The sequence below is a fragment of the Microtus ochrogaster genome, chromosome 1, assembly GCF_000317375.1.
Source record: "Microtus ochrogaster isolate Prairie Vole_2 chromosome 1, MicOch1.0, whole genome shotgun sequence".
Classification (NCBI taxonomy): domain Eukaryota; kingdom Metazoa; phylum Chordata; class Mammalia; order Rodentia; family Cricetidae; genus Microtus; species Microtus ochrogaster.
Window position 1 is genome coordinate 24,884,133 of NC_022009.1, and position 13,617 is coordinate 24,897,749.

The 13,617-nt window shown below is 49.6% G+C and overlaps 1 protein-coding gene across 2 annotated transcripts in view; it reads left to right on the plus strand.

Annotated features, from left to right (window-relative positions):
* Tmem63c (transmembrane protein 63C) overlaps positions 1–13,617 on the plus strand; it is a 72,996-nt gene that overhangs the window by 37,768 nt on the left and 21,611 nt on the right. For both annotated transcript variants that reach the window (XM_026780317.1, XM_005343392.3), the window contains exons 6-9: positions 1,830–1,867; positions 8,750–8,892; positions 10,107–10,155; positions 12,224–12,332. In XM_026780317.1, the coding sequence (XP_026636118.1) occupies positions 1,830–1,867; positions 8,750–8,892; positions 10,107–10,155; positions 12,224–12,332 (339 nt within the window). The remainder of the gene's footprint in view (positions 1–1,829; positions 1,868–8,749; positions 8,893–10,106; positions 10,156–12,223; positions 12,333–13,617) is intronic.

Below are 13,617 nucleotides of genomic sequence, written 5' to 3' on the forward strand. Positions count from 1 at the left end.
GTAGCCTCTATTACCGTGCAGCTCTCAGCCAAGCAGACCCCACTAAAGTGCTCTGCTAAGTCAGGCATTTGCTATTAACCCTGTATAGTGAGGGTGTGGAGGGTGGTGACAGAGAGATGCCCACTTTGACAATGCTGTCACTCACTCTCTTCAGACTGGTCAGCTCCTGGAAGCTGGTGGCCCTTCCCTGTGGGGTGGGAATGTCTGCCTCCCCAACTGCCTTTCAGTTCCTGACTTTTCTGAAGAGCTCTGGCTTCAAGGACATTGTGTTAGCCACAACTTAGCAACTTACAGGGGAAGGTTTGTTTAGGCTTATTCCGATTCAGAGGGCTCAATCTATGCTCAGCTGACACGTCTGCTAATGGGGAGAGGGAGACGGAGAGATGAGGAACGAGATATAGTCTTCAAAAATGTGCCCTACTGTGGTGGTGGCACATGCCTTTAATCCCAGCGCTTGGGAGACAGAGGCAGGTGGATCTCTGTGAGTTCGAGGCCAGTCTGGTCTACAGAGCTAGTTCTAGGACAGTTAGGGCTATACAGAGAAACCCTATCTCAGAAAAAAAATGTGCCCTACTGGCCTACTTTCTCCCCCCTCTTCTAAGAGCTCATTTACCTGTGACCACCCACGGACTGGCCCACGAATGATGTTAGTGCACTCACATCTCTGTAGCACCTCTAGCTAGGACCAGCCTTTGACACGCAAGCCTTTCTTTAAGAGGGAGGAGGTCTCACTTTGTACCCAAGCTTGGAAGGGTGGGCCTTGTACCAAGGGAACAATTGATTTTCTTTTGCCTGCCCTTGCTGCTTCCTTTTTAGGGAAGACCTTTCTCCAATCCCCGTGGTTCTAGAGGTCTGTCAGTCTCATGAGCCCACTTTGTTCCTGGAAATGGTGCCCACAGAACGGGGCCGATCCAGAGATTCAGCCTTGTCCTAGCTTTTGCTGTCTTTGTGGGGCCTTAGAGGGAATTAAGCACATGAGGACCCTTTACTGACTAGCAGCTCTGGTAACTGAGAGCCAAGGGCCCCAGTTCATTCACACAGAGAGATTTCACACACCGACTCCCTCGGAGGCTCCCCTCAGCTTTACCATGGTTGAGGCCGCCTTTCCCTGCTACCTAGAACTCCAGACAGCAAAACCCAAGAGAAAGGCATCTTCAGTGGAACAAGACAAAGGCACTGAGCTGCAAGAGCCAAGGCTCGCTTGAACTGGTTTTTACCACAAAAGGGTCCATGTAAGGCACAAATTTGGGGAGATTCAAGACAAGCAGCTGCTTCAGGTACTGCTAGATACTGGAAGTTCAGCATTGCTGATAGCCCCCCACCCCCACCCCGGTTCTGTCCTTTGAGCTAGCTTCGTTCTCAAGCTGTCTGCATGTGACATCAGAGACAGCATCAAGACACTGCAGGGTTCGTGGCACTTAGGCACACAGAAGGAGAGACTCCCAACACCCATATCCAGCCTCTTAAGAGAATTTTAATTAGCTCCTTTTTGGTCACTTTCCCCTTGGCCAGCCAATCGTTGAAGGTTGACTCACACGTGACGGACAGCTCTAGACCACATGTATGTTGGGGATGGGGATTTCTCAGCAGCAGAGAGACTGAGAGGAGCCCCACCCTGGAGCCCCTCTGACCTTCCTTCTCAGTCCCATTCCCTGTATCAGGATGTCCACTCACTTCCAGGGAGACATTTCCCTTAGCACTTACCCCATTCTAGAAAGCTCCCTCTATGGAAGGAGACTCCCAACATAACGCTTTGCTGCCAGGGTCCCCATAGTCAGGCAAAATAAGCCAGGCTGGCTTTTCTCACACTCTCTTCTTTCCCCCTCCAGGGCTTCTGTTCCTGGTTCTTCAACAGCCTAACCATGAAGTAAGTGCTTCTCCCGGGGTTTCTGTTAGTGTCGCCCTGGGATGAGGTGAGGTAGGAAGGGGTTGCAGAGATGAGCAGACCCTCCCTGGATGACAGGCCTGAGTGCCATCGGCTACTCTGCTTCCAGCGTCTCCAAGTGTAGGCAGGTTGTAGCAGGTGAATGGGAACCGAGCCCCGCCCTGTGACCATGCCACCTCGGCCTTGGCCTTTGGGGAGAGACCCCCATGTAAAGTGGAATTGTTACCCGCATGCATGCAAAAGCAAGCCTGTGGACTCTGCTCTAGGAAAGGCAACTCTTCTTTGCATGCTTGATTTCTGTGTTCATATTGTCAAGGGGGATTGGTTCTCTGGAGCAGAAGGACAGACATCTCCTCTCCGAGCCTGGATGGCAAAGGCACAGCCTTGTGATTCTTGCTCACCTTAGCTTCTGGGTTTCTGTAGAGACAGACCCCTCGACTCTTGCTCTCTCACACCTACCCACTCTCAGCCTACAGTAAAATAGACAGATATTAGAGTGAACCTTGGCTGCACCCTCAGTGCAGAGATATGCACACACATGCGAACAGGCATGAACAGGCATGCACAGAGGTATGTACACCCATGACCTTTCATATCTATAGACATATACACTCGTACACACATGAACACATGCACAGACACCCATACACACACACACATACATATACACAGCTTTTCCTTGGCTGTGCTCAGCATCACATATGATTCTGGACTCTCCCTGAATCTTGCCTGTCTCCTGTCCCCTCTCCAGGGTCTTTTCTGGCCTGGAGACACGTGCTCCACAGGGTACAGCCTTGCTATTCCTTAGGGACTGAATTAGAGTTCTCTAAAGGAACAGAACAGAGTGAATCTCTTTCCCTAGAGAGAGGACAGTGATTTGTTAGAATGGCTTACAAATTGTGGCTCAATTAATCAACCATGGTTGCCCATGAAGGGGAGGTTCAAGAATCCAGTAGTTGTTCAGTCCACAAGACTGGATGTCTGAGCTGGTCTGCAGTAGACGCTGGGATCCTGAAGAAGCAGGCTCTAATGCCAGTGAAGGAATGAACTTGGCAGTGACAGTGAGAACACGCAGACAGTGAGGGAGCTTCCTTCTGCCATGCCCTTTATAGAAACTGCCAGCAGAAAGTGTGACCCAGACTAAAGGTGGAGCTTCCCACCTCAACAACCTGCATTGCAAGTAGATCTTCCTACTCAAATGATTTAGTTAAAGAAAAAAAATTCCTCATAGTCATGCCCGGCCATTGGGTCTTAGTTAATTCTAGATGTAGTCATGGTCAGGCTGACAACCAAGAACAGCCACCGCAGAGACCAGTTACTGACCTGGATGGTCCTGCTACTCTGCTTCCCTCTGCAAAGGCTGCTAAACTCCATGCTTCTCCATACCCACCATTCCTAGCTAGGCCTTTCTGAGACCCACCCCCGGGGAGCCATCAGGGCATCTCTCTTTCCCATCTGTGATCCCGCAGGGTCCCAGGAAACTCAGGCTGGGTCATGGAAATCCTGACCTGTGCCTAGGACTGTGCCATCCACTGGGAGCTCAGCGTGACCTTGGCCTCCGCTGCTCCTCCCTCCCTCATTGTAGTCCCCCAGAAATGAAGCAGCCGTTGTTTTGTGGGGGGCAAAGTGTCAGCTTCTCTATGCCGAGCCATAGGTGAGCTAGCAGAGGGCAATCTTCCAGATGTCTTCACATCTGGCTTTGCTTGCTTTGTTAATTTATCAGACACACACACAAGCCAGAACCCACACGTTTTCATTGCTAGAAACTTTAAAGTCTACCGCCATTCTTATACAGGCACAACCCCACTCTTTCATTATATTTATTTTTGAGAGAAGGTCTATTATGTAGCCCAGGCTGGCCCACTAATCCCAGAGAGACGCTTTTATAACTCATCCTCGTGAGAAATAACTGACAGGTTCCCATGGGAGTTACTTTCTGGGAGCAATGCTCCCCAGATTAACTTCTTAACATAGTGGAGACCAGGCATGTGGCATAGGCGCTCTCAGGAGGGCAGGCCGCATCCAAAGGCATGTCTGAACGTTCATTCTCCCAGGAGGCAGTGCACGCCAGCTATGGCAAATTCACAGGCAGAAGCAGGGTGGGGCAGTTTTCCCTTCCTTCATAAAGGAACAAGGGAAAGAGAGTAGGATGAACAGGTCCACTCAACTGACCATGTCCTCAACTGTAGAGAAAAAGACTGGAAAAAGAGGGAGTTTGAAGCTGACCTTCTGGATTGTAATCTTCTCCATTGCTGGCTTGTAATCTTAGTTTTGTTTCCCATTGCTGTGCTGAAATACCCTGATAAAAGCAACTTGATGGAGGGTGGGATCACAGTTCCAGGTTACAGCTTGTCATTTTGGGGAAGTCAAGGCAGCAGGAACTAGAAGCAACTAGTCTCATTACATCACAGTCAAGAGCAGAAAGCAGTAAATTAGCGTTGCATGCTAGTGCTCGGCTTGCTTTATCTATCCTGATACGGTCCAGGATCCCCTGCCTAGGGAATGGTGCCACCACCCACTGTAGGCACGTCTTCCCCTATTAATCATTGTAACCAAGATAATCTCCTTCAGAGAGCATGGGCACACCTGATGAAGAGAGTCCCCCAATGGGGCTTCCTTCCCAGGTGAATCTATCCAGATTGTGTCAAATTGTAGGTTAAAACTGACAGTGTCAATGGAGCAGTGGTAAAAACAATAGGACTTCATGTTCCAGGTGTGAGGTCAGTAAGTGCAGAAGATTCGGGTCACTGTGTTGTTGCAAATCTGTGTGTGTAGCCTTTGGTGTCTGGGTGCCTGAATGTGCAGGTCAGTGAGAAGGTCAATGTACGAGCTTTGTGTGTAGCCACGTTCATCCTGACTCCCAATCCCTACCCCACCCCAAGGCTCCAATCAAGAGGATTCTCTATGGGAAGGCAGAAAAGCGGGGCTTTGTATTGCATCTGGCGCCCAGTGGCTTAGGTGACAGATAAATCTTTTACTGAGCAGAGTCAGCTCAGCCAGAGTCCCTGTGTGCAAACTCCTCTGCAGTCTACTCGGAGAAACAATGGCCCCAAAGATTCCATGTGTCCTTCATAAGGGGTGGGTTACAATCAGCCATGCAAAGGGGCATTTGGGGAAAAGAGAAGAAACTGCCGCCAGGGGGTTCAGGAAGAGCACGCTTTTTGAGCTGGGGCTTGAAGGATAGAAGAACATCCAAAGAAGTAAATGCGGAGAACACGTCAGGAGAGGACTATGTGAACAAGGTTGGGGGCAGAGATGAGTAGAGGGTGTCCAGAATTGGTGAAACTTCTGGAATAGCTAGAAGCAGGGCCCTGTGGTAAAGTGAGAAGGTGCCAAAGGGTCTGTAGGGACTGTGCCTACCATATAGAGACCATGGGGATTCGATCCACAGGAGGGAATATGAGGGTGAACAGCAGCGGACAAACTCCACAGTCAAGGTGAGTGGCTAAGGAGGCTATTCTAGTGGTCCAGGGATGAGGCGGCTGTCACTCAAATTAGAGAGGTGGCCAGGGCAACAGTGGGAGGGAATCGTGGGGCAACAGTCAATAGGCCACATCCTCATTTAATTTTATCTATCTAATCTATCTAAGTATCTGTCTGTCTGTCTGCCTATCTGTCTATCTATCCATCAATCTATATCTACTTATCCATCTCTCCATATGTCTGCCTGCCTGTCTGCCTATTTATTTATTCATCAATCTATCATATCAATCAATCTATCTATCTATCTATCTATCTATCTATCTATCTATCATCTATCTATCTATCTAATCTATCTATATATCTGAGGTAGAGTCTCTTTCTACATAGCTGTAGATAACTCACTCTATAGACCAGGCTGGCCTTGAATTCGCAGAGATCTTGTCTCTGCCTCCCAAGTGCTGGGATGAAAGGCATGAACCACCACACCCAGCTTAAAATACCAGTTTTTTTTTAAAAAAACCTATTTATTGTACTGTTGTTTTGCCGGCATGTGTATCTGTGCACCATGTGCATGGGTTACAGATAGTTGTGAGCTGCCATGTGGGTGCTAGGAATCAAACCTGGGTCCTCTGGAAGAGCAGTGCTTTTATCCCCTAAGCCATCTCTCCAGGCCCCCTTGTGCTGATTTTAAAGAAAAATGCCGTTGGATAATGCTCTCATACACTGTAGAGATTTGTCACTTGCATTAGCTTAATAAAAGTAACTGATTGGATAGTAGTCAGGCAGAAAATATAGGCAGGGTGACCAGACTAGGAGAATTCTGGGAAGAGGAAAGGCAGAGATGCAGTCACCAGCCAGATGCAGAGGAAGTAAGATGAGGATGTGTTATTGAGAAAAGGTACCAAGCCACATGGCTAAACATAGACAAGAAGTATGGATTAATTTAAGATGTAAGAGCTAGTTAATAATAATCCTGAGCTAATAGGCCAAATAGGCTTATAGTTAATTTAAGCCCCCGTGTGTTTCTTTGGGACCAAATGGCTATGGCTGTGGGACCAGGTGGGACAGAAACTTCTGTCTACAGGAAAATGCTGAGTTCTTGTTTTGATGGAGAATAATAAAGGCAGAGAGTGGAAGAGGAAATAAAATGATGACACATGGCTCAGGCAAGCATGGGAGATGACCAACCAGCTGTAGAAATAACAGCACTAAAGCTTAGGAAGCAAGTCAGAGCCGAAGATTTAGACTTGACTGACCGATGCTTAGAGACTGAAGTTGAAGTGACAAGAACAGATGGGCCACTTAAGGGACAAAATCAGCAAAGGCCCAGGGAGGCCTTACTGAGAGAGGAAGAGGATGTAAGATCACACAAGTCCACACAGGCATGGCTGAAGGATGTCCACCTTCGCAGTCGGGGTCTTTCTTGGGGGAGGCATTTCTAGGGTAAGCCAATGTTGGAAAGAACTTACTTTCCAAGGGATGTGGGATGTGTAGGAAGATGGAAGTAAGGAGAACAGGAGGGGATCTGGGGAGTAATACCAAGAATGGTGGAAAGAGGGATCCTGAGCTGGAGGCAGGATTCCTGACCCAGAAAGGAAAACCTTGTTATCCCTGCCCAGTCCAGCCCTCCACCCTGTCTGTCTGTTTATCTGGAGGATCTCTGGAGATGCCCCCCGACCTCCATAAACACATTTCAGACACGCTTTTCTTTCAGAGACCAGCTCTGGCATCCCAAGCCTGCAGCAAGACATGTCCCATTCTTCCACGGACACTCTCCCATCAATTCTCCAAGATCCCATTCTTGGGACTTGATTCTTGAGTCTAGGGCAAGGACATACTTTAACTACTCACAGACACAAAATCAGGAGCTCCGAATAAGTCTCTAAATTAAGTTATTGAAAACCTCCTAGATGTACTTTTTGTTGTAATCCTGCACGAGATATTTGAATCTAAAGGTGACCAATGAACTTACCTAGAAGGGTAGGGTAGGTGTGGGAAAGCCATGAATGAGGAGACGACATGGTTGTGAGCATGTGTGCGCGTGTGTGGGTGTTTATGTCCACATTTGTCCACCCCCTTCATACCTCACAGTGGATTGGCTTTGGAGGGGACACCCCATCTTCAAACCTTAACCATCATTTAGAAAAACCTGCATGAGGAGCAAATGGAAATTACTCAAAATGCCTTATTAAACGTCAGAGCACCCGCTGTTCCTATATAGGACCCGGGTTCAGTTCCCAGCACCCACATCAAACTCTAGTATTAGGGATCCAACACTCTCTGGCCTCCAAAGTTTATGCACACACACTACACATAAACTCATGTAGGCATGCACATACACATAAATAAAAATAAATAAACCTTTTGAAATCATCTTAGGTTTGATGAGATCATAAGAGAATTATTTTCCTTTTTATTTTCCAATTTCTCTACAAGCGTGTGTCCCTTTTATTTTTTTACTTTTAAAAGTGGTGTTTTGCCTCCATGTATATTTCTGTAAGGGGACCAGATCCCTAGAACTGGAGTTACAGTCATGCCCTGGGAATTGAACCTGAGTCCTCTGGAAGAGCAGCTAGTGCTCCTAACCACTGAGCCATCTCTCCAGTCCTTGCTGTTTATTTTTGAGACAGAGTCTCATATAGTCCAGGCTGGCCTCGAACTCACCATATATCTTACAATAGCCTTGAACCCCTAATTCTCCTGCCTCTACCTCCTAATGACTGAGATGACAAAAAAACACCTCTCACTGTGGCAGACTTCACTTGGCACTGGCATCATACCCAGACAGGCAGGGTGGTTATAAATGAGACACCTATGGATTCTATAGATTGTTATACATATCTTTTGATAGGTATGTCATCTCTCTGTTGGATAGCACCTAGAGTGAAACTGCTGCTTCATGGAGTGTGCATGCATTCACCTTCAGTAGCTAAGGCCAGTTGTTGTCCAGCATGTCTGGCCAGTGCATAGACTCAGTTCCTGCAGAGGAAAGCTCCCAACACCTTTGCCCTCACCTACCCTTGGCTGTTCTCTACTCTTCCCCTTTGGTCAGCCTGGCAGTGTGGAGCATTGCCTTTGAGTTGAAGGAACTGAAAAATAAAGAACTTTCTTGAAGGGACATATCTGAGTTATCAGTAGCCATTTGCCCATTGCCAGTACCACAAACCTACAATGATCGCAGAAGGACTGAAAAGCTGCCTGATGAGTTCTCCGGGCTCTGGGTCCCTCGTGTGCCCATAGCACGGCCTTTCTGCTGCACCTGTGTTCACTGGCATGCTCTCAGGCACGCTTGAGGCACTGAGAAGCAGGGCAATATTTTCCCCAAGATTAAAACTTAGGAAGAAGGTGATCCTTTTGCTACTGCTTCCTCTACCTATCCCCAGGGAAGCAGTGGTCACCCTGGTACCCAAGGAACGCTCTCTCTGTTTATGTCTCTCACAGGGACCGGGACCTGATCAGCAAGTGTGGCGATGATGCGCGCATCTACATCATGTTCCAGTATCACCTCATCATCTATGTGCTCATCCTCTGCATCCCCTCCCTGGGCATCATTTTGCCTATTAACTACATTGGGACTGTTCTGGGTAGGCAGCGCTCAGCGGGCTGTTGGTGTCTCCTGGCAAACCCTATTACAGTTTCCTCATGTGCACACCAGGGACTCTATACAGCCTTGATTGATCCAGGGCCTGTGATAGGACAAGCTCACAGATCAGCCTGGAACTGTCTGTAAATGTCCCAGTGCTGTTGGAGGATGTGTGGCTCCCTGGAGAGGCTTCTGACCTCTCCGTCTCCTGACATGTACCCTGGTGGACACACCCCTGTCCATGCAGAATTTCTTCTGGTAGGACGTCTGCACACGCTCATTGTAACAGGCAGCATCGTGAACATGAACTTGACTCCTTCCTGAGATAGAAAGATCTTTTGCCCACATCTACTTGAAAACGCCTTCTCCCAAGCTCACACATTATTTTACCTTCTAAATCTGTTCCCTCCACTATTTAGACACAGGGAGAGAGGGAGGGATGTCAAGTACCTGGTACTATGTGGGAGCTCAGGGGACAGCAAACGTGTCTTCTTCAGAACTGCGGGAGGAACAGAGCTGAGGGAAGGCTGGCGTCCAGTGGTCCCTTCGATGTCCAGTTAGCAACCAGTTTTCCCTCACTCCCCAGTTTTCCGCGTTTCTCCTCAGCCAGAGGTAGACCTGAGTGAATCCACCGTAGCATATTGAGTATGCACCAGATTGCAGCACCAGAGGGAGTGTGCCTGACATTCCAGATTTCTACCCCAAGCGCTAGCGTGTGGCGAGGATAATGCGGTAATCTTAGAAGTTCTATGGAGCCTGGAGCTGTCTGAACAGACACATCAATATGCGTGGCTAGAAGAATTATTCTGGTTCCAATAAGAAAATGTCCCATTGTCTAAACTCCAATTTTCTGGAGTTTGAGTTCTTATTGGGATTGTAGCCAGCATTGCTAATGTCATCGGTTTGCTGGTGGCTAGACAGCCATCTGGTTCCCTCAAAACTAGTTTGCTGTGTGTCTGTTACAAGCCGGTCATGCTCGGGGGATTCCCTATAGACGCTTGGTCTCACAGATTAGAGCCCAAGCCAGGTCCACCGAGGAGGATGGTGTTTTTGCTGGTAGCTGGGGACAGTCTGGGGACCAGAAGGAAAAGCAGATTATAGGCAAGGATTTCTAGATCCTTGGCATTTGTTCAGGAACCTTGAATTCTGTCCCCACCAATGCCCCGAGCAGTATAGAGACCAGGATCAAGGTTGGCCCTTTCTTCTCTCTTTCAGATTGGAATAGCCACTTTGGTCGGACCACCATTGTTAATGTCTCCACAGAGTAGGTACCTGATCCTCACTCCGGTTCTATTGACTGGGTGCTGGTGGGAAAAGACAGGCTAATGCGTTGGTACCCGGCATGAGTAGCTCGGTGCTGATGAGGCAGGCAGGTTTATTTGGGATCCAGGTCCTGAGTGGGATGCCAGAAGTTGTATTCGCCTAGTGGGGAAGGGTTCTTTTTTTTTTTTTTTTGAGACAGGGTTTCTCTGTGGTTTTGGAGCCTGTCCTGGAACTCCTGGAAATAGCTCTTGTAGACCAGGCTGGTCTCAAACTCACAGAGATCCTCCTGCCTCTGCCTCCCAAATGCTGGGATTAAAGGTGTGTGCCACCACCACCCGGCTGGGGAAGGATTCTTAATGCTTTGGTTTCCCTATTTCATGAGTGGAACTACCCACATTGGCCATTCCTGAGGACTAGAGACATGGTAGACAGATATTCAAGCAGGGCAGAAACCTGGAGTCAGGTGCTGATGCTGAGGCCATGGAGGGGTGCTGCTTACTGGCTTGCTTATCATGGCCCGCCCAGCCTGCTTTCTTATAAACCCAGGATCACTAGGCCAGAGGTGGCATCACCCACAATGGGATAGGCCCTCCATCATTAACCATTTAATTAAGAAAACGCCCTACAGCTGGATCTTATAGAGGTGTGTTCTCAATTGAATTCCCTCCTCTCTGGTGACTCTAGCTTGTATCAAGTTGACATAAAATTAGTCGGCACACATAGTGCTTCTGCTCCTGAGGAGACCCTGTAGCAGGGCAGCAGGAGGGTATATTCGAGATGCAGTATCCTTGACAGCCCCAGGTTCAGGTTGGCCCTCAAATAATGGAGTGACTCACTGGCCCTCCAGCCTGTACCTCTGATGTCTGCAATAGGAGAATCAGGTGCTGGGCCCAGGCCTCACTACTGCCTTCTACTGGTCATCTGCTGGCTTTGCATCTGGGGAAACCCTTGCTCCAGATTTAGCCCTTAAGCATGGGAAATACATACCCTGGGACAAGACAAGATCCTCTGAGTTCCTTCCCTTCTCAGGTCAGGAACCAGCCAACCTGATTGGTAGCCACTTCAGACCTGAGCTGAGCCAGATACGGCCCTGCTTGTCTACGCTAAGGCTCCCTGAATGGCTTGGCCAACTTCCTGACCAAACTGCAGAAGTGGGGTCCATCTTATCCCACCCCTACCTGCCTTACACCTCTAACCTCCTGCCATAGGCCTCAGAGCAGGCTAGTGTTGCTAGAGCTCTTGGATCAGCAGCATGGAGCTGTGGCATCCTCTCCCCTCCTCCACCAGCCAGCTCTGCCCACCCTAGAGTTGCCAGCTGGAGCAGAGCCCCCAACCAGCACCTCCTGAGCCAGTCATTCTGAGGAGCCTCATGTCCCTTCCCAAGAAGTGGAGTCCCATAGAGCATCAGGGGCCTTCGGTGTACACGACTCCCTCACTGCACGGTGCTGAGATGCTCTTTAATGTAGAATCTGAGCCGCTAGGCATCTATTCAGGTGGGCAGAGGCTCCGAGTCAGGAGGAGCAGACCAGGCTTGCTCTCCTCAAGCCATGTCGCTCAAACTTCCAAACAGTAACTCTGGTCAGATGCCTTGAGACAGCATCCTGGGACCTGCAAGCGAGGCTAGAAGCAGAGCCCAGTGACCACCAGCCCTCTGCTCCAGGGAAGTGAGGTTGTCTAGCCTTCCTCTTGCTGCGTATGACCCAGCCCTCCGCCCTTCAGCCTACTGGGCATCTGTGAGGTGCGGGATGGGCAGCTGTGGCTCCTCTCCCAGTGCTCTTAGGCAGGTTAGCCACTGCTCTATCCTTCCTTTCCCCACGGGTGGAATGGGGAGTGGTGGTCAGGGAAGCCCTCTGAGGGTCTGGCGAGAGGTACCAACCAAGAGCTTAGTCCCACCCTGGATCTGGTCCATCGAAAGTCCTGTTGTAGTGGGAGTGAGTCTGGGGACGCTGTTGTGGTGGAAGGGATGCCTGGGGATGCTGATGGCGTGATGTGGGGGTATAGCAACACTGTGGGGCTCTGAAGGCCTGCAGCCCCGTGAGTCTTGTGCTCCACCCTCCCACCCCCTGCAGGAGTAAGCTCCTGTGGCTGCACAGTCTCTTCGCGTTCCTGTACTTCCTCATCAACTTTGCCCTCATGGGCCATCACTGCTTGGGGTTTGTGCCCAAGAAGAACCTCAAGGTGAGTGTGTGAAGGATGCTCTCCCCAGCTTTGCGAAAATGCCATCTTGACTCTCGGGTGGGGGGCGGTCTCCCTCCAGCAGGAGTGAGCCTTTGTTTGCCCTACCCCTGCATGCCCTTCCCTCCACTCCCCCTGCCCTAGTATCCCCTAGTTTTCCCCTGCACTGCTAAGCCGTGAAAGCCCCTCATGCTTTATGGTAAGTAGCTGCTAATATTTGCCTCCCCTCCTCTACCTCTGTTGCCCTAACGAGCTGGGTTAGAATGTGTGTCCTAGGATTTTCCCAGCCTGGGGTGTGAGCAGTTGGGGATAATTCCCCTAGCCGGTTATGCTGTGTATGCTTACATGCATGTATACTCATTCACATGGTGTCCAAAGGAGAGCATTAGGTGTCCTGGTCTGTCATGCTCCACCTTATTCTCTTGGGACATAGTCTCTAATCAAACCTAGAGTGAGGTGAGCTGGCAGCAAGCCTCAGTAATCCTCCTGTCTCTGACTCCCACAGTGCTGGGGTCACAGACAGGCTTGGCCACACCTGGCTCTCTATCTGGATGCTAGGAATCTGAACTCAGGTCCTCATGCTTGGGGCAGCAAGTGTCCATAAGCCATTGAGCCCATGTCTCCAGCCCAAGTCTTTATCTCTTGACTTAGACATACCTTCAAGACTACTCAGGCAAGCTCAGGGTTGAGGTAGGCCACAGCCTCTTCTGTGCAGAACTCGGTGCTGAGGGGCCACAGGTGGGCAGCTGCTTAGGCCAGGACCCTGAAAATGATATGGCCTTTAGGTTATCTGTGCTCTGTGGGGAGGGGCAGCCATGGGAATGAGCCTCCAAGGCTTCATCCTTCTTCATCCAGTAGAGGGGGCTCTTCTCCTTTGAGCCTACCTGTTCTATGACAGATTGAGTTTAACTTAACCCCAGAGTGTAGATCCCTATGCTCCAAGCGATCCCATGCATTCAGCCAGCCAGGGATGGAGGCTGGGACACCTGCGGCTCATTGTTACCAGATGCTGAGGCTAGAGTGTCATCTCTTGTGATGGTTTGTCAGACTGCCATCTTGAAAGGGATGGGTCAGGAAGATGTTATTCCCCTGCAGAACAGAATAGGAAGTTGGGTCAAGACACCCCAGGTCCTCCTCAACCTTGCAAGCTGCGTTAGTCGATTTTCCGTTACTGTCACCATGTTCCTGAGGGAATCGACCTAAAAAGAGGGAAAGTTTGCTTTGCTTCACGGTTTTGGTTTTATTCTGTACTCAGTAGGCTCTGTTGCTCTGGGGCCTGTGGTGAGGC